Source organism: Cetorhinus maximus, unplaced genomic scaffold, assembly GCF_964194155.1.
Source record: "Cetorhinus maximus unplaced genomic scaffold, sCetMax3.hap1.1 HAP1_SCAFFOLD_455, whole genome shotgun sequence".
Classification (NCBI taxonomy): domain Eukaryota; kingdom Metazoa; phylum Chordata; class Chondrichthyes; order Lamniformes; family Cetorhinidae; genus Cetorhinus; species Cetorhinus maximus.
This window is the reverse complement of record NW_027596399.1, coordinates 64571-85273: the sequence shown is the minus strand read 5'-3', so window position 1 is coordinate 85273 and position 20703 is coordinate 64571. Positions and strand designations below refer to the sequence as shown.

The 20703-nt window shown below is 45.4% G+C and overlaps 1 protein-coding gene across 4 annotated transcripts in view; it reads right to left on the bottom strand.

Annotated features, from left to right (window-relative positions):
• Positions 1-20371, bottom strand: part of LOC144673727 (disco-interacting protein 2 homolog A-like) — a 215199-nt gene extending 194828 nt beyond the window's left edge. For all 4 annotated transcript variants that reach the window (XR_013574409.1, XM_078535427.1, XM_078535425.1 and 1 more), the window contains exon 1: positions 20091-20371. Coding sequence is in view for 3 of the 4 variants with exons in the window: in XM_078535427.1 (XP_078391553.1) it covers positions 20091-20169 (79 nt within the window). In the remaining variant the exon portion in view is untranslated. The remainder of the gene's footprint in view (positions 1-20090) is intronic.
• Between the last annotated feature and the right edge of the window lie 332 nt (positions 20372-20703).

Below are 20703 nucleotides of genomic sequence, written 5' to 3'. Positions count from 1 at the left end.
ACATTGCCCAAATCATCATCTCGAAGACAGAGCATACAGAGATCTAATGAAGATAAGAAGAGGGCAAAGGGAGGCTACGAGAAGAGACTTTTGGCCAGCATAAAAAGGACTCCAAATGTCTTTGATAGACAAATAAATATTACCAGGGTAGGCAAAAGAAGGTGAAGCTAACTCTGGATTAAAAAAAGAGGTCTTCATGTGGAGGCAGAGGGCACAGCTGAGGTGCTAAATAGGTAGCACTTTGCAGCTGTCTTCATTTGAGACAAGTAATATTGGGTAGGGTAAAAATTTGTAAATAGAAAGTATTTAAAAGTATGGAAGTAATCAAAGCAGAAAGGCTAATTGATAGAATGCAACTCAGTTACTGAGAGAAGTGAGGGAGAAAATTGGGTAGGCTCTGGCCACACCTTCCATTCCTCAGATTTGGAGGAGATAAAAAGATATGAGAAAGATGCCAGAGAATTGGAGGATTGCAAATATTACATCCGTGTTCAAAAAAAAGGTGAGGGGTGACAGGTAACCAATCTGCCTAACATCAGTGGTAGGGGAAACTTTCACAGACAACAATCATGTACAAAATAACTAGGTGCTTGGAAAAGTGTGCTAACAAATGAAAGTCAGCATGAATGTGTTAAAGGCAAATGATGTTTAACTAACTTGGTTTAGTGTTTTGAAGAACTAACAGAGCTGGTTAGTGAGCGTAGTACAGTTGATACTTTATAAATCGACTGTCAAAAGGCATTTGATAAAGTACCACATAACAGACTCATTAGTAAAATTAAGCTCATGGGGGTTAAAGGGACACGGGCAGCATGGATATGAAATTGGCTGGAGGACAGAAAGCAAGCAGTAATGTCCATGATACTGCATTTCAGACTGGAGGGAAGTAAACAGTGGTATTCTCCAGGCATCTGTATTAAGATCACTAATCTTTATAATACATGTTAATGTTCTGGTTTTGGGCATACAGGGGATAATTTCAAACTCTGCAGATGACATGAAACTGAAATGTAATAAATAGCAAGAAGGGTCATCACAGACTTCAGGAGGACATAGGCTGGCAAAATGGGCACACACAGCAAACGAAATTTAACGCAGTGGAGTGTGACATGACAAGTTTGGTAGGAAGAATGAGGCATTATAAGTTAAATTATTCAATTTTAAATGGGATATGGGAAACACATAGCTGAGGGTATATGTACACAAATCTTTGAAGTTGGAAGGACAAGTTGAGATGGCTGTTAAAAGAGCACATGGTATGCTTGACTTTATAAATTGAGGTGTAGGGTGCAAAAGCAAGGATGTTATGCTAAACTTATATAACACTAGTTAGGCCTCAGTTGGGGTGCTGTGTTCAATTCTGGGCACCACAACTTAGAAAGGATATCAAGATGTTAGAGGGGGTGCACAGGATATTATTCAATTATATGAAGAAACTAGAATTGCTTTCCTTAGAACAGAGGAGGTTGAGAAGGTTTGATGAATGTTCAAAATCATGAAGGAAGTAAGGGTGTTATGCTTCAGTTATACAGGGCACTGGTGAGACCACACCTCCAATACTGTGTGCAGTTTTGGTCTCCTTATTTAAGGAAGGATGTAAATGCGTTGGCGGCTGGTCAGAGGAGGTTTGCTACATTGATAGCTGGAATGAGTGGGTTGTCTTATGAGGAAAGGCTGGACAGACTGGGCTTGTCTCCAGAGTTTCAAAGAGTGAGGGGCGACTTGATTGAAGTATAAAAGTTCCTGGACAGTCTTGACAAGGTGGACGTGGAAAGTATGTTTCCTCTTGCAGGTGAGTCCAGAACTAGGGGGCACTGTTTTAAAACTAAGAGTTGCCCTTTTAGGACAGAGATGAGGAGAATTTCTTTCTCTCAGAGGGTTGTGTGACTTTGGGACACTCTGCCTCAGAAGGCAGTGGAGGCGGGGTCATTGAATGCTTTTAAGGCAGAGGTAGATAGATTCCCTTACCTAACATGAAACTAAGGTTATCAGGGGTAATTGGGAAAATGGAATTCAAAACACAAACAGATCAGCCATGATCTCATTTAATTACAGAGCAGGCTAGAGGGGCTGAATAGCCTACTTCCACTCCTAATTCATATGCTCGTATGAATGATCATAGACTGATTAAGGAGGAACTGTTTCTAATGGCAGATGGGTTAATAACCAGAGAACAAAGATTTAAGACGATCAGCAAAAGAACTACAGGTAACAGGAAGAGGAAACAAGTTACACGGCAAATTTGTGTGATCCAGAATACACTGTCTCCAATTGCGGTGGAAGCAGATACGAAGATAACTTTCTAAAGGGAACTGAAGAAATACTTGAAGGGGAAACAATTTACAAGGTTATGGGTAAAGAGCAATGGGGTAAGACTCATTAGGCATGAAAGAGACAGCACAGATACAATGAGCCAATTGCCTCCTTCATCTATGCTGTCTCATTCTATGATGGTATGATTCTGCCTTGACGGAACTGCTGTTCCTCTAACCTAAACCTCCTCAGAGTGCTTCCCAGGTAGGAGATGACAATTTTATCCATGGCCTTGAAATCATTTGACCAGAATAAGTTCCACCAAATTATGGCCTAGATGCTCACCTCTAATGCTGCTCCTCAGATAATGATCATATCTGTTACTGACATGAAGGCTAGCTAAATTATTATAACAAGGTAGGAGATTTCAGTCCAGTTTCAAAACCAGGTTTCTTTTTTAAAGGAGTCAGGCTAAGGCTCAATCCATGGGGACAGTGGGAGATGTGGGAGAGAAGAACCCCTGAAGAATTTCAACATTTATTGGAAGAAAAAATAAGTCAAAAGAAGCAAAAAGGGATAAGCCATCAATTACAGCACAGATAGAGAACTGATCAGGGCCCTGTGAAAAACCCACGATCGTAACAAAATCATAATCCAAACAAAACTGAACATGACACTGCAGGAGTTTGAGCTGCTATTACAGAAATGTTTTCCATGCAGGAGCACAGGACAGAAAACTGACCGAGAAAATACTTTCCATTGAAAGGGATTTTTCTTTTTGGCCCATTGGAAAATGGGCAATAAATTTAACACCTCAAAAAGTTCTCCTTACTTTGTAGTTAATGAGATTAACATCTGACAGTCCTTGCTCCTGCCTTCCAATTTCTTTATCAGGATCACCAAATGTGGCTCTCTACCATGGCCGGCAAGGGGGGGGCGAAATTGGGGAATGGGGAAGGGCATCCAAAACAAAAGAAAATCAACAACTCAACTTTTTCACATTTTTATCATAACATCCACAAAGTCAAATTAATATCAGAAGTACAAAATGTAATCTTCTGTAATGTAAAAAAAATCACATAGTTGATAAGTGGGGGAGATGGTGGCATAGTGGTAATGTCACACAAACTAGTAATCCACAAGTCCAAGCTAATGCTGTGGAGAAATGGGTTCAAATCCCACAACACAGAGTTTGTGGCATAAATCTGGAATTGAAAGCTAGCCTCAGTGATGGTGAGCATGAAATTGTCATTGATTGTTGTAAAAACCCATCTGGTTCACTAACGTCCTTTGGGGAAGGAAATCTGCCATCCTTACCTGGTCTGACCTACATGTGACTCCAACAGAAGTGTGGCTGACTCCTTGGAACTGTCCTTGGAAATGGCCTCGCAAGCCACTCAGTTCAAGGGTAGTTAGGGATGGGCTACAAGTGCTGGCCTTGACAGCGATGTCCACATCCCATGAAAGAATGGAGGGGAAAAAAAACATTATTGTATGGTATGTAACCAAAACAGGCACCTCAGATTGTCTCAATTGGTGTTGACTTGCGTTGATACCTTCCCCTATCAAACAGCGTGGAATTATTATTGTTTTGGCCATTTGACAGAGGTATAAGAGGGTTTCTTCTGCATACCCAATCAAGAGTGAACGCCATCAGTGCAGGAGAGGATAAAATCGGAGTTGGGGGAGAGAGAGAACAGAGAAGAATATTGGAGAAAATATGGATAAATGGTGAAAGGTGATTTAAGTGGCATCTTGAGTGGTGTATCACAGCTATTTGGCTCCAACATTCCTTAGTGAAATAAGTTCAATGCTTGTTGCACTGAAATCTGAAATTGGGCTTTTAGCATTTTCCTCTCTATCTCAGAAAATCTAAATAGAAACCTACGGTTGCAAAGCTTGACTGATTTTTATACTTGATGCTCCCATTATACCTTTGCAAGATTTTTGTGGTTAGTGTAGATTAAAAATAATCACACTGTGTGCTATAGTTATACTCTATTGCAGCCCTATGCATGCAAATGCATGCTTAACCCTCACTATATTACAACACCCACATTTACATACCACCATTAAACTTTAACTACACAAGGTATTGCTTTTGTATTTTTTAATTTCTGCATTACAGCTGAAATACAATGCCAGGTAGAGAAATATATAAAGAAGACTTGCATTTATATAGCACCTTTCATGACTTTAGGATGCATCAAGGCAATGTGCAGACATTGAAATACACAAATCTGACCCTACACTAAGCTATCAATTCCATCGCGTAAGGAAATTATTTAGTCCCATTTTGCTGGAGCACCACCAAATTGTTTGTGGAAATGGCAAAAGCGATTCCCTTCACTTTGTCATCACATCCGTCTCACTGATACACAAAACGTAAAAGGTTCGAAACTATTGGAAGCAGTTCCTGTGCTGAGTCAAAATTGTGCATTTCAGCATCTGAACCAAGAGTAGAATTGGCAAATGTCTGGTGTATATTGTTGGCCCATTCTTCTAGCCAGGGAAGGGACATAGCAAGAGCTCCTCAAATAGGCAGAAACATGCAAAGGGACAAAACATGTCCGAGGAAAAACAGTCATTCTATTCTTGTGCTCTGAAATACAAGAAGACATGTCAGAGAATAATCAATTGTGCCATTTCTCCTGGTCTACTCCGTACTAATACAATTTTTCCACTTTAACACCTGCAAACCTTGCAATATCAAAATGAAATTGCCTGTTACTGCTATCTGTGGGCAGTTTATGTTGTGAAAGTCAGGATGAAGCTGCCTGAACCTATTACTTTTGGGACATTTACAGACACACTAAGAGTAGACCTTCATCCATTGCTCCACTTAACAAAAACAGGAGAAAGTAAAAAGAACAGAAATGGGTGATCACATAGGGGAGCTGAAAACAACTAAAAGAGATGTCAAGTTAAGTCAAAATGTCACAACAGAAAGAGATATAAAAAAAGGTCTTTTTAGTGTCACAGTTCTTTTTTTAAAGGCCACATAAATCCTTCAAAGGATCATAAGTAAAATCAGTGTATCAAAACAGGAAACTGAGGAGTGTTAAATTATTTCTTCACAAAAGACAAATGAAAACTTCCACACCAATTTGGCTTATGATCCAATATACATGAAGTCAGCCAAGCATTAAGAAATCCAATGCATTGAATGGTTACAGGGCACCTGGACCAGTTGGAACAAAGCAGAACATTCAAGTAAATGAATGAGGAAACAGAAGAGCTTTAGTTAATTTAAGGGACTTAACAATATGCATAATTGAAACAATGGCCAAGATACAAATCAGGGAGTTTTGCCTGCCTGTCTGTCTAAGATCAGTCATAAAGGAACATATGAAATCTTTTCAGGATGTGATTAAATGTTTATCCAACAGAATACTCATCAAGGTTTTTGAAGTAACATACAATGCCTCAAATCTAATGGAATTCTTTCTGATCCAGCAAATTATTGAATTCCACGCTTACTGTTTACAGAAGATTCATGGGAATGGAAAAAATAGCAAATAGGCTTGACATTACAAATTACATAAACATGCAAGACATTGAGGTAAAAACGGAAAATGCTGGAAAACTCAGCAAGACTAGCAGCATCTGTGAAGAGAGAAACACGAGTTAACACTGAGCCGAATGTGACTCTTCTTCAGAACTTAAGAGTCATTGTTCAGCTCAATGCGAACGCTGTTTCTCTCTCCACAGATGCTGCCAGGCCTGCTGACGTTTTCCAGCATTTTCCGTTTTTATTGCAGGCTTGCAGCATCCGCTTTTGGCTTTTATTTTAGGCAAGCAGGCTCTGGAATACAGTTTCATTCAAAAACAGACACCTTTTTGCCTCCAAGAACAAAAGTGTTTTTTTAACAAATTTTGAAAGGATTAATAACGCCAGTGTAACCAGCTCACCTGCCCTAAGTTGACTGGGAAACATGACGAGCACAAAAAGACATGCATACATCAAACAAGATTAGAAGAAACTCTGAAGGTGTATCTAAGTAGGAGTGGAATAAACAGACGTTTAAGGTGGTGTCTGGATACACATCTCAAGCGCCATAACCTGCACAATGGCAGGAGAAATGGCACAATTGATTATTCTCTGACATGTCGTCTTGTATTTCAGAGCACAAGAATAGAATGATTGTTTTTCCTTGGACATGTTTTGTCCCTTTGCATGTTTCTGCCTATTTGAGGAGCTCTTGCTATGTCCCTTCCCTGGCTAGAAGAATGGGCCAAATGCTGGAAAGTGGGATTAGGCTGGTAAATACAATGTCCTGGTCCTCTGGGATCACTGGACAATCATCAATGGAATACAGCCACTCAAAGTGAAAAATCAGAGATTGGGGCATTTTATTGCTAGCCTCTATCTCATTCAGAATAAGGGAAACATTTATTTCCATAAAGGCTTTACTGTGGCTTATTACCTTCTTGAGGAGAAAGATATTGTAGCTATATTTTTACGGCACTGCAGCAGGACTTTCACAGAGGCTGCAATGGTCAATACAATGACATATTTCCAGTTGTTTTTTGTCTATGGGGAATTACATCACATCACAAATTGTATACAAGCTGTACGAAAGAAACAAAATTAATGCCCTACTCTCCTGAATTTATTGCTTAATTTCAGCTGCTGGAAATACAGAACAAGATGCTTCATAATCTATGCAAGCAGCTGAGGTCTCGGTTTAGCAGCATCTCCAAGTGTGATATTCCCTCTCCACTGCACCCTACATTACGCGCTCAAGAGTGAAGTTTGAATCCACAACATTCGATCCACAGCTGAGTGTGCTACTTCAAGGCCAACATCTTGCAGAGAACGTGCCTTTCAACAATAAATGCTCAAATTTTTTCTCCAAAATGTTATGGCATAATCTGTTACTAAAATAAGCAGCCCTTCAAATTGATTTTTTGGAAAGGGAGTACAATCCACCAACATGTCATGGATTTCATTATAAAAACAGAGGTAGGTTGGTCAATCACAAGCAGCAACAAGTTTTAGCTCACATGTACATCATGAAAAGAATTAAGTTGGCCTTCTTATAATCACAGGCAGGTCCATTCCATCCGCTACACTGATCAATGCTTCTGTGATTTTAAGCACAATTTCAATGAGTTCAGGAGCACAATGCATTGCTTTGGAGTGCATCATTTACTTTTCCATATATTCAACCATGGAAAAAAATGTCTACACAGGACTTTTCCCCTGAAGCTAAAAACGAACACATTTAGACTGAAGCTACACGTGTGTGGGAGTGAACTGATTTACAGAGAATGTTCCGTGGCCAATTTTCCTCTCCCTCACCCAGAGATACTACAACAAGCAACAGATACCTTTACAACATGATGTCAATGTCCTGGTTGAGAATAGCTAATTCAGCACAGGCCAGGACTAACACTCGCACCCAGGTGGCTCACATGCTTCAGCCAGTGCAGCAAACTCCCTCTTTCTAAAGTTTTTGAAGCCACATTTTTTTCTTTCCCATTAAGCTGATGGAATCCATTCTACACTTTGAGAAGAGTTTGTGAATATAAATCTGGTGCGAAGCATGTTTGGTTTCATACCAACAAAATAATTTTCTGTTTAATGCAAAAGGGCAGAGCGCTAGTCACTGAACACTAGATATCGCAAAAAACTAGATCTCAATCCCCTTGAAAAGAAACCTCTTAGAATAAGACTCTACAATATTAAATATTTGAGGCAATAACTAGATGCATGGCCACCTCATTGCCAGCTAGTCTGAAACAAAGGACTAAGGAGCAAGAGTAGGCCATTCGGCCCTTTCAGCCTGCTTCACCATTCAATAAGGTCATACCTGATCTGGTGTATAGGCCTCCCTGAACTATATTACTGAATATGCTGTGAAGACCATGGGCGGTAGTGGGCTCTCGAAGCCAAATTATTAATTCTAGCAAACTGAAGGATTAAAATTGCAATTTCGGGAAAACCAGCTCCCATTCAAAACCAAGCGAGAGAGATTTCTAAGACTCACAAGTAGCTATTTGTGGAAGCAATGGAGCCATAAAGGATATAAAACTGTCCCAACAACCAGTCCGAGGAGCTGATGGTCAGAATATATTTTATTTGGGAGCCTCGCTGGAGAGAAATAGGGATAAAAATAAACGTAGAAACAAGCTGTAATAATTGCCTGAGCTGTGCTTTGGCTTTTATTTTCAAGGCAATCTTGAAAATTCACCATGCTAGTACCTGCTTCCGTCTGGTGTTCAAATAAATGAACAGAAATAGGGCGTCTCACAGTTGCTAGCAACTGTGGGTATGGGAACCAAGGTTAAGGAACTTTGTCCTTTTCTTGAAGGCCGTAGTTAAATGTGAGACTGTGCCAACCATCCATGTGAATAATTCTTAAAACTTAGGATTTTCCTTTTGCCTAATTTAGTCACAAGGTAAGACCTTTCCCACATGAATAGCCATTTTCAAACTTCACCCAGAGCTATTTAATTTCATGATCTGTAGTCGTTAAGCCACTGTTCTCACGTGCATTCCATGATGCAGTTTATTTGGTGTAAAGGAGGCTAGAAAGAAAAGATCAGAAAAAAATTTGCCAGTGACTATGTCATAAAAATGACAGACAAAAATTTTAAACAGAAAAAAAGTAGAGGAGCTTGAATGTCTAAACTGTAACAAATTCAAGTCAGGAATATCAATGGGTACACATGGTAAATACCAAAACACAACTTCTGCAAGTTTTTCCTCCTACAAAATAAAAATATCAAGTTTTCAGAATGTTGCTGAGAAAACCAGAAACTGTTAGCAAAATGTCTGCTCTTCAACATGGCTTCAGATAGGCAACAAAACTTCAATATATCCCAATTAGCAAATTACTTGTCTCATAATGAATGGTAATTTCAAAGGCTTTGCAGAGCCCATCGACATCTGACCGGAAAGCAATTCTTAGGAAATGCTACTTCTGCATTCATGGATGCAAAGTAGTTCTTTGTTAATTAGCGACATTATCGAATACAGTTGAAAACAACTGTAATGAGGAAAGGTATAGATTTAACACTAGTGGTTGGGGGTATATTGAATGATTAAGAGGAATTAGACTCCAGTGAACTCCCATTTATGCAAATTGATGCGCTAAGAAACGTGGACATACAAATGCAGGTTGAAGCACCACTCAAAGTCCTACACACAGTGGGCACCGTCTCAAAGAACCAGAGCCGGAGGGGCTGTTTGAAGCTTCCTCACCAATGAATCATCTGGATCATATAGAATGACAAGAATGCCACATCTTGTGCAATCCTGGCATACCCATGTACAAATTTGTCTTTAGAGTACGGTAATAAAAAGCGCATTCATTATAAAAAGGGGGTTATTTTTAGATGAATGTTCATCTGCTCTTCAGTTGCACTTGTGCTCAATTGTTACAACTCCAGTCTAATGTTGAGTCCCAATTAGTTTCAGTAACACCAGTGATTTGAGATTGGATTTCATTTTTCTTTTATTGTCTGGTCCCCAGATCCTGTACACGTCATCAAATTCTTATGCCAGTTTTTTTTCTGTAAGCCTTTCAAGCTCCCGTTGATTCAAAAGCATCTTACCGAAGTCTTTGCAACAAGCAAATCACACGGCTTTCAAATTGATTTAACTCCACCGTACCTGTCCCTGAATATTTCTTGTAAACAAAAACCTTAATATAGAATCCCTCTCAATTTCCACACTGACTTCCCACTGGCAAGCCAGCAGCAATTCGCAGAACAACGTGGGTATGAAGGAAACCCTGTCATTAGCCATGTCTGTGCCATGGCATCCTGAGGGGCAAAAGCTGCATGCCTTCTCAGAAACAAAGACAAAGCTTGGAGCTAATAGCTTCAGCTGCCGTAGGAGTCTCTGCAGGTGCAAAGAAAGGAACTGAAGTGAAAGTGACGCACAGGTAGAACAGCCATCAAGAACACATCACTTTAGGGGGGAGGATGGTGGCATAGTGGCAATGTCACTGGACTAGTAATCCAGAAACCCCAGGCTAATAGTCTGGGGATATGGGTTCAAATCCCACTAGGGCAGATTGTGGGGGGGGACTTTAAATTCAATTAATAAATCATTTAATTGAAAGATTGTCTCAGTAATGGTGACCGCAAAACTACCATCAATCACTAGTGTCCTTTAGGGAAGGAAATCTGCCATCCTTACCCGGTCTGACCTACATGTGACTCCAGACCCACAGCAATGTGGCTGACTCTTAACTGCCCCCTAAATGGCCCGAGCAAGTCACTCAGTTCGAGGGCAATTAGGGATGTGCAAAAAAAATGCTGGCCTTGCCAGCGACGCCCACATCCCAGGAATTAAGAAAAAAATGTCAGTGGTCCTTGGTCCCATGTCATCATAAAGATATTTTCTTTGGATTCTAACCACTCAATTTATCTTCCAGCATGCCACCCCTCTCATCCTCAACTCCCAAGTTAATTCTGAAAACAGTTCCCTCTCTCAAGAGACTGCCTCTTCCTTTCAAAATCATCACATTCCCCTTCCTCAGGGGGGGGAGATGACGGCGTAGTTGTCACTTTATCATTTGAACCCATATACCCCTCAAAAGTAAACTGTAATTACAGCATCTTTTCACTGTGTCGTTCAGTTATACTTAACCAGGCTTAAAAACAATGCAAAAAAAAGAGAAGCCACTTGCAAAAATTACCCTTTCCCAAGTTGTACATCAATGCACTTTGTCACCATGGTCACAGTACTTGGTACAAGTGGTTGAGGTTAACACTCATCAGGCTATCTCTGAGAGTCAGAGTTATACAACACAGAAACAGGCCCTTCGGCCCATCGTGTCCGTGCCGGCCATCAAGCACCTATCTATTCTAATCCCATTTTCCAGCACTTGGCCCGTAGCCCCGTATGCTAAGGCATTTCAAGTGCTCATCAAAATGCTTCTTAAATGTTGAGGGTTCCTGCCTCTACCACCCTCTCAGGCAGTGTGTTCCAGGTTCCTACCACCCTCTGGGTTAAAAAGTTTTTCCTCAATTCCCCTTTAAGCCTCCTGCCCCTTACCTTAAATCTATGCTCCCTGGTTATTGACACCTCCGCTAAGGGGAAAAGTTTCTTCCTATCTACCCTGTCTATGCCCCTCATAATTTTGTATACCTCTATCAGGTCCCTCCTTAGCCTTCTTTGCTCTAACGAAAACAACCCTAGCCTACCCAGTCTCTCTTCATAGCTGAAACGCTCCAGCCCAGGCAACATCCTGGTGTATCTCCTCTGCACCCTCTCCAGTGCAATCACATCCTTCCTATAGTGTGGTGACCAGAACTGCACACAGTTCTCCAGCTGTCGCCTAACTAGCGTTTTTTCCAGCTCCAACATAGCCTCCCTGCTCTTATATTCTTGGCTTTGGCTAAGAAAGGCAAGTATCCCATATGCCTTCTTAAATCACCTTATCTACTTGTGCTGATACCTTCAGGGATCTATGGATATGTACACCAAGATCCCCGTTATCCTCTGTACTTTCTAGAGTCCTACCATTCATTGTGTATTCCCTTGCTGTGTTAGTCCTCCCAAAATGCATCACCTCACACTTCTCAGGATTAAATTCCATTTGCCAATGCTCTGCCCAATTTACCAGCTCACCTGTATCATCCTGCAATCTCAGGCTTTCCTCCTCTCTATTTACGACACCAATTTTTGTGTCATCTGCGAACTTATTGATCATACCGCCTATATTCACGTCTAAATCATTAATGCACACTACAAATGGCAAGGGTCCCAGCACCGATCTATGTGGTACACCACTCATCACAGGCTTCCAATCGCAAAAACAACCTTCCACTATCACCCTCTGCCTCCTGTCACTAAGCCAATTTTGGATCCCATGGGCTCTTACCTTCTTGACCATTCTCCCATGCGGGACCTTTTCAAAAGCCTTACTGAAGTCCATGTAGACTACATCAACTGCACTACTCTCATCTACACACCTAGTCACCTGCTCGAAAAATTCAAATTTGTTAGACATGATGATCTCCCCCTGACAAAGCTATGCTGTCTATCCCTGATTAATCCCTGCCTCGCCAAGTGGAAATTAATCCTGTCCCTCAATTTTTTCCAATTGGTTCCCTACCATTGATGTTAGACTCACTGGCCTGTAGTGACCTGGTTTATCCATACTACCCTTCTGAAATAATGGTACCACATTCACTGTCCTCCAGTCCTCTGGCACCTCTCCTGTGGCCAGAAAGAGTATGAAAATTAGTGTCAGATCCCATGCAATTTCCTCCATTGCCTCACATGGCAGCCTGGGATACATCTCATCTGGGCTACTTTTGAGCCCACTAAAACCTCCTCCCTTTCAACAATAATCTGTTCAAGTATATCACAGACCCCTCTCTGATATTTACACGTACATCATCCTTCTCTATAGTGAACATAGGTGAAAAGTAGTCATTCAAAACCTCACCTATGTCCTCCGGCTCCACACACAGATTGCCACTTTGGTCCCTAATGGGCCCTACTCTTTCCCTGGTTATCTTCTCGCCCTTAATATACTTATAAAATGCCTTGGGATTTTCCTTTATCTTGCCCACCAGTGTTTTTTCATTGCCCCCTCTTCACTCTCCTAATTACTTTAAGTAGCCCCCTACCCCCCCCACACATTCTATACTCGTCTAGGGCTTCTGCTGTTTTCAGCCATGTGTGTGCCATAAGCCTCCTATTTCTTCCTTATCCAATCCTCTATATCCCTTGACATCCAGGATTGCCTGGACTTGTTGGTCCTACCCTTCACCTTTACAGGAACATGTTGGCCCTGAACTCTCACTATTTCCTTTCTGAATGACTCCTGCTGGTCTGATGTATACTTTCCTACAAGTAGCTGCTCCCAGTCTACTTTGGCCAGATCCTGCCTTATCATATTCAGCCTTCCTTCAATTCAGGACCTTTATTTCCAGTTCATCTTTGTCCTTTTCCATAACTAACTTAAATCTTAGAGTGTTATGGTCGCTATCCACGAAACGCGCCCCCACTGACGCTTCTATCACTTGCTTCAATCCCTAAGATTAGGTCCAGTTCCACCCCTTCTCTTGTAGGTCTTACTATGTGCTGACTCAAAAAGCTGTCCTGGATGCACTAAGAATTCCGCCCCCTCTAAGCCTTTCACACTAAGACTATCCCAGTTAATATTGGGGAAGTTGAAATCCCCTATTATTACCCTATTATTTTTACACTTCCCTGAGATTTGCCTACATATCTGCTCCTCTCTCTCACCCTGACTGTTTGGAGGCCTATAGTACACTCCAAGCAGTGATTGCCCCCTTTTTGCTTTTATGTTCTGCCCACATAGCCTCATTTGAGGAGCCCAAAATACCATTCCTCCTTACTGCAGTAATTGACTCCTTGATCAATAATGCAATGCTACCGCCTCTTTTATACCCATCCAACCCCCCCCGTCACACCTGAAGATTTTATGCCCTTGAATATTGAGCTGCCAGTCCTGCCCTTCCCTCAATCGTGTCTCTGTGATAGCAACAATATCATATTCCCACATGCTAATCAACACCCTCAATTCATCTGCCTTACTTGTAAGACTCCTTGCGTTAGAATCGAAGCAATCCAGCCTTGCATTATTCCCTTGTGCCTTAACAGGTCTATATTTGCTCTGCCTTGACTTAGTTTCTCTTCTATATTTGGCTGTGCATCACCCCTTACTGTACCTCCACTCTGTATCCCACCCCCTGCCAAATTAATTTAAACCCCCCCCCAACACCAACATCACTGGAAAGCCTCACCGCAAGGATGTTGGTCCTGTTCTGGTTCAGGTGCAACTCATCCAACTTGTACAGGCCCCATCTTCGCCAGAAACAGACCCAGTGATCCAGGAAACTAAAGCCCTCCCTCCTGCACCATCTTGTCAGCCACGCATTCATCCTCTCGATCTTCCTATTCCTATACTCACTAGCATGTGGCACAGGGAGTAATCCAAGGATTACAACCTTTGAGGTCCTGCTTCTTAATCTGCTACCTAGCTCCCTAAATTCTTGTTGCAGGGCCCCATCCCTCTTTCTACCTATGTCACTGGTACCAATGTGAACCACGACTTCTGACTGTTCGCCCTCCCCCTTCAGGATGCCCTGCAGCCGTTCTGTGACATCCTTGATCCTGGCACCAGGGAGGCAACAAACCATCCTGGAGTCACGTCTACGGCCACAGAAGCGCCTGCCTGCACCCTTCACTATTGAATCTCCTACCACTATTGCTCTTGCACTCTTACTTCACCCACAGTGCCATGAACTTGGCTCTGGCTGCATTCTCCAGAGCAGCCATCAGCCTTGCCATTTTCCAACACAGAAAAAACGGTTCTTGAGTGAGGTGCGCTCTGGGGCTTTCCTGACTACCTGCCTGCCTGCCTCCCTTCTTCTGACTGGTGGTCACCCATTCCCTCTCTGGCTGCACTTCCTGAAGCTGCGGAGTGACGACATCTAAAAACATGCTTTCCAAGTAACCCTCAGCCTCATGGATGCACCGCTGTGTCTCCAGCTGATGCTCAAACTCCAAAAACCATTGCTCAAGCTGGTCAAGCCGGTGGCACTTCCTGCACATGTGGTCATCCAAACTGCAAGGAGTGTCTAAGAATTCTCACATCTGCAAGCCGTACAACACACGGGGCTGAGCGCCCTTGCCATATTTCTTGTTTGTTTTTAATTAAAAGATTGTTTCCTTAAATTTAAGCCCCACTCTGCTCACTGAAGTCTCGATCGTTACAGCCCCGCTCTGCTCACTGAAGTCTCAATCGTTACAGCCCCGCTCTGCTCACTGAAGTCTCGATCGTTACAGCCCCGCTCTGCTCACTGAAGTCTCAATCGTTATAGCCCCACTCTGCTCACTGAAGTCTCGCTCTTTACAGCTCCGCTCTGCTCGCTCTAGTCTCGCTCTTTACAGCCCCGCTCTGCTCACTGAAGTCTCGCTCTTTACAGCCCCGCTCTGCTCACTGAAGTCTCGATCGTTACAGCCCGGCTCTGCTCACTGAAGTCTCGATGGTTACAGCCCCGCTCTGCTCACTGAAGCCTCGCTCTTTACAGCCCCGCTCTGCTCACTGAAGTCTCGATCGTTACAGCCCCGCTCTGCTCACCGAAGTCTCGATCGTTACAGCCCCGCTCTGCTCACTGAAGTCTCGATCGTTACAGCCCCGCTCTGCTCACTGAAGTCTCGCTCTTTACAGCCCCGCTCTGCTCACTGAAGTCTCGCTCTTTACAGCCCCGCTCTGTCAATGAAGTCTCGATCGTTACAGCACCGCTCTGCTCACTGAAGTCTCGATCGTTACAGCCCCGCTCTGCCCCCTGAAGTCTCGATCGTTACAGCGCCGCTCTGCTCACTGAAGTCTCGATCTTTACGGCCCCGGCTCTGCTCACTAAAGTCTCGATCGTTACAGCTCTGCTCTGCTCACTGAAGTCTCGATCGTTACAGCCCCACTCTGCTCACTGAAGTCTCGATCGTTACAGCCCCGCTCTGCTCACTGAAGTCTCACACTTTACAGCCCCGCTCTGCTCACTGAAGTCTCGATCGTTACAGCCCCGCTCTGCCCCCTGAAGTCTCGATCGTTACAGCCCCGCTCTGCTCACTGAAGTCTCGATCATTACAGCCCCACTCTGCTCACTGAAGTCTCAATCGTTACAGCCCCGCTCTGCTCACTGAAGTCTCGATCGTTACAGCCCCGCTCTGCTCACTGAAGTCTCGATCGTTACAACCCCGCTCTGCTCACTGAAGTCTCGATCATTACAGCCCCACTCTGCTCACTGAAGTCTCGATCGTTACAGCCCCGCTCTGCTCACTGAAGTCTCGATCGTTACAGCCCCGCTCTGCTCACTGAAGTCTCACACTTTACAGCCCCGCTCTGCTCACCGAAGTCCCGATCGTTACAGCCCCGCTCTGCTCACTGAAGTCTCGATCGTTACAGCCCCGCTCTGCTCACTGAAGTCTCGATCGTTACAGCCTGGCTCTGCTCACTGAAGTCTCGATCGTTACAGCCCCACTCTGCTCACTGAAGTCTCGATCGTTACAGGCCCGCTCTGCTCACTGAAGTCTCGCACTTTACAGCCCCGCTCTGCCCCCTGAAGTCTCGATCGTTACAGCCCCGCTCTGCTCACTGAAGTCTCGATCGTTACAGCCCCGCTCTGCCCCCTGAAGTCTCGATCGTTACAGCCCCGCTCTGCTCACTGAAGTCTCGATCTTTACAGCCCCGGCTCTGCTCACTGAAGTCTCGATCGTTACAGCCCCACTCTGCTCACTGAAGTCTCGATCGTTACAACCCCGCTCTGCTCACTGAAGTCTCAATCTTTACGGCCCCGGCTCTGCTCACTGAAGTTTCGATCGTTACAGCCCCGCTCTGCTCACTGAAGTCTCGATCATTATAGCCCCGCTCTGCTCACTGAAGTCTCGATCGTTACAGCCCCGCTCTGCTCACTGAAGTCTCGATCATTACAGCCCCGCTCTGCTCACTGAAATCTCGATCGTTACAACCCCGCTCTGCTCACTGAAGTCTCGATCGTTACAGCCCCGCTTTGCTCACTGAAGTCTCGATCGTTACAGCCCCGCTCTGCTCACTGAAGTCTCGATCGTTACAGCCCCGCTCTGCTCACTGAAGTCTCGATCGTTACTGCCCCACTCTGCTCACTGAAGTCTCGATCGTTACAGCCCCGCTCTGCTCACTGAAGTCTCGATCGTTACAGCCCCACTCTGCTCACTGAAGTCTCGATCGTTACTGCCCCACTCTGCTCACTGAAGTCTCGCTCTTTACGGCCCTGCTGTAATCATTTTGCTCCCCATGTATTTCAACTTGAAGCCTGTTACCTCCTCAAAGTTTTCCTCAATTAATCTCACCCCTCTTACTCTTCCAACTAAGTATCATCTTAATCTCCATCATTAACTTGATAGTTTAATTTATGATATATTTATAATTAAGCACATCATGAATGAATCACACAAAGTGAGCATGTGGGTACAGCAAGTAATTAGAAAAGCAAATGCAATGTTGGCCTTTATTGTAAGGGGGTTGGAACATTAAAGTAGGGAAGTCTTGCTACAACTGTACTGGGCAGTGGTGAGACCGCTCCTGGAGTAGTGTGCGGTTTTGACCTCCATACTTAAGGACTGATATTGGAAGCAGTTCAGATAAGGTTCACTAAGCTGATTCCTGGGATGAAGTGGTCGTCTTATGAGGAAAGGTCCAGCAGATACTCACTGGGGTTTAGAAGAATGAGAGATGATCTTACTGAAAATTGGACCAGACGGATGCTGAGAGGATGTTTCCTCTCGTTGGGGAAATCAAGAACTAGGAGACACAGTTTAAAAATAAGGGGGTCTCCTATTTAAGAGAGAGATGAGGGGGAATTTCTTCTTTGAGGGCCGTTACTCTTTGGAATTCTCTTCCACAGAGAACAGTGGAGGCTCGGTCATTGAATATATTCAAGGCCGAGTTAGATAGATTTTTGATCGTCAAGTGAGTCAAGGATTACAGGGGACAGAGAGGAAAAGTGGCATTAAGACTACAATCAGATCAGCCATGATCTTATTGAATGGTGGAGCAGACTCGATGACTAAATGACCTACTCCTGCTCCTATTTCTTATGGTCATGACCTTAAGGGCTCGGCATAAGTCAGATAACATCTAATGATCTTATAAACAGGCACAGGCAGCTTTGGAAAAGAAATTCCATCAATACAAAATCCTATTTGATCAGCAAGTACACACAAGTGTATCTGTACGTTGGTTAATACCTAGGTTTCTTAATTTCAAAGAGTTAGTGCTTCTGAGCTGCTTCAAATTTGAAAAAGCCAAAATCAAAAAAATTCCACAGAGAAAAAAATACAAAAGCAGTGACATACTTGTAATCCATCCAAAATTCCAGCTAACATCAATAGCAGATTATTCTTAAATAAAGCTGCAGCCATTAATACGCCAATGAGAGCTTCAATGCACATCACAGAATCAATACCCACACAAAACCAAAAGCAATCCCAACATAAACACAAAAAAATCCTATAGAATTAACAACCAGGGAAATTATTTACAGTCAGTAAATCAATTTTGTGGGGAGGTGGGGGGGGGGGGTTTAGAATTGCATTTGAAAACCGCTGCTGAAGAATTGGGACTTCTGTATTAATGGCTTGCAACTACTTTCAGATGTCCATTATTATGCTGTACACACACACACACACACACACAGCAAGAATGCAATCTACTGAGTTTTGATTCACGGAACATCCTTCAGAAACATCACCTGTTAAAGGCCACATTAGCAGATCAGCAGATACGAGGGGTGGAGGCAATTGTTTGAGGCAGAGTTTGCAAATGTATGCAATTCGCAACCCTGGATCTTTAACAGGGATTTGACCAAATGCAGCACTCCCACAGAATTCGGAAAAAAAATCGAGAACATTTTTTTTTTTAAATCAGCATATTGAAAATCGAGCCATCAGCTCAGTTTTAGGCTTGTAAAATGATTTCAACACACAACAACCAGTACAAAAAAAAGTGAGCAATAAACAGGGTCGCAACCAAGTCGGCATTTGTGGACCAAAATCCAAAAATGGGGCGGGGAAAAAAAGTCTGTCACCTACAATGGCAAAGTAATTCTTGTCAAATCATGCCAGCCTGCAAGGCTAACTCTAAAATTAAAGATCCCACTTATTCGCTCCAGTGTCTTTTGCCCCCATTGAAGCAAGCAGTAACTGAAAAGCCGTCCATCCAAAGATAAGTCATGCTGGGGGAACTTCCAAACCATACTGCAGCTAAATTTCTTTTCCCCTCCTTTTTTGTGCATTTAAAGCATTTAAAACTCCCCCTACCCCACCCCTCCTTCCCCCCCTCCTCACACCCCCCCGTCCTCACACTTCCCCCCTTCCTCACAACCCCCCCTTCCCCCCCTCCTCACACCCCCGTCCTCACAACCCCCCTTCTCACACCCCCCGTCCTCACAACCCCCCTCCTCACACCCCCCCTTCCCCCCTCCTCACACCCCCCCTTCTCACCCCCCCTCCTCCCCCTCCTGACACCCCCCCTTCTCCCCCTCCTGACACCCCCCCTTCTCACCCCCCCTCCTCACACCCCCCCTTCTCCCCCTCCTCACCCCCCTCCTCACACCCCCCTTCCCCCCCTCCTCACACCCCCCCTTCTCCCCCTCCTCACCCCCCTCCTCACACCCCCCCTTCCCCCCCCTCACCCCCCTCCTCACACCCCCCCTTCCCCCCCTCCTCACACCCCCCCTCCTCACACCCCCCCTCCTCACACCCCCCCTCCTCACACCCCCCCTCCTCACACCCCCCCTCCTCACACCCCCCCTCCTCACACCCCCCCTCCTCACACCCCCCCTCCTCACACCCCCCCTCCTCACACCCCCCCTCCTCACACCCCCCCTCCTCACACCCCCCCTCCTCACACCCCCCCTCCTCACACCCCCCCTTCTCCCCCACTTCTCCCCCTCATCATCCCCCACTTCTCCCCCTCCTCACCCCCCCACCACCCCCCCGCTTCTACCCCCCCACCCCTCACACCCCCCTCCTCACACCCCGCCCCTTCTCAGCCCCTTCCTACCTCCCCCACCCCCCCCCCCCCCCACCTTCCCCAGCCCAGCCCACATGCAGCACAATCCAATGCTTGGCAAGCTGCAAGGGCATCTGAAGGGAAGGGAAGGGGAGAGGGAGAGGGAGACTGCGTCCCTCGCTTGCCGGACCAGACATGGGGGTCGCGGTGCCATCGGGAACGCAGTGTGTGTGCCCCCCACCCCACACCACACCACCCCCGCCCGGGGCCGCCTCCCCGGCCCCGCTCCCGGTGCCGCCGGTCCGCCCGGGGGATCCCCACACACAGAGAGAGGGGACAGGCTCTCACCTTCCGAAAGCTCCAGTTCCAGCTCGGCTAGTTTCACCTTCACATCGCGAGGGAGGCTGGCTGTTTCCATGCCGGCCATGGATGGATGGCAACCTGCCCCCTACCCCGGGCCCGGCCCGGCTCGGCTCGGCTCTCCGCTCCCACACCACCTCTCTCTCTCTCTCTCTCTCTCTCTCCGGCTCACGCCGCCGCTGCCGCCCTCCTCCTGCTCCTGCTCGGCGCTGCCATGGCGCCAGTACGCCGCACCGACAACCCTTCCCTTCCCCAACCCCCCTCCCCCTAACCGCCCAGGACAACCCCACCCCGCCCCCACACACACACAGAGCGCAGGCGCGAGCAATCCCGCTGTCCATCACCCGCTGGCACCGCCCTCCCGCCAATCATCCCGCCCCGCCCCGCTGTCAATCACCCGCTGGCACCACCCTCCGGCCAATCATCCCGCTCGCTCGCCCAGCCCCGCTGTCCATCACCCGCTGGCACCGCCCTCCCGCCCATCCTCCCGCTCGCTCGCCCAGCCCCACTGTCCATCACCCGCTGGCACCACCCTCCCGCCAATCACCCCGCTTGGTTCGCCCCGCCCCGCCCCGCCCCGCTGTCAATCAAACGCTGGCAC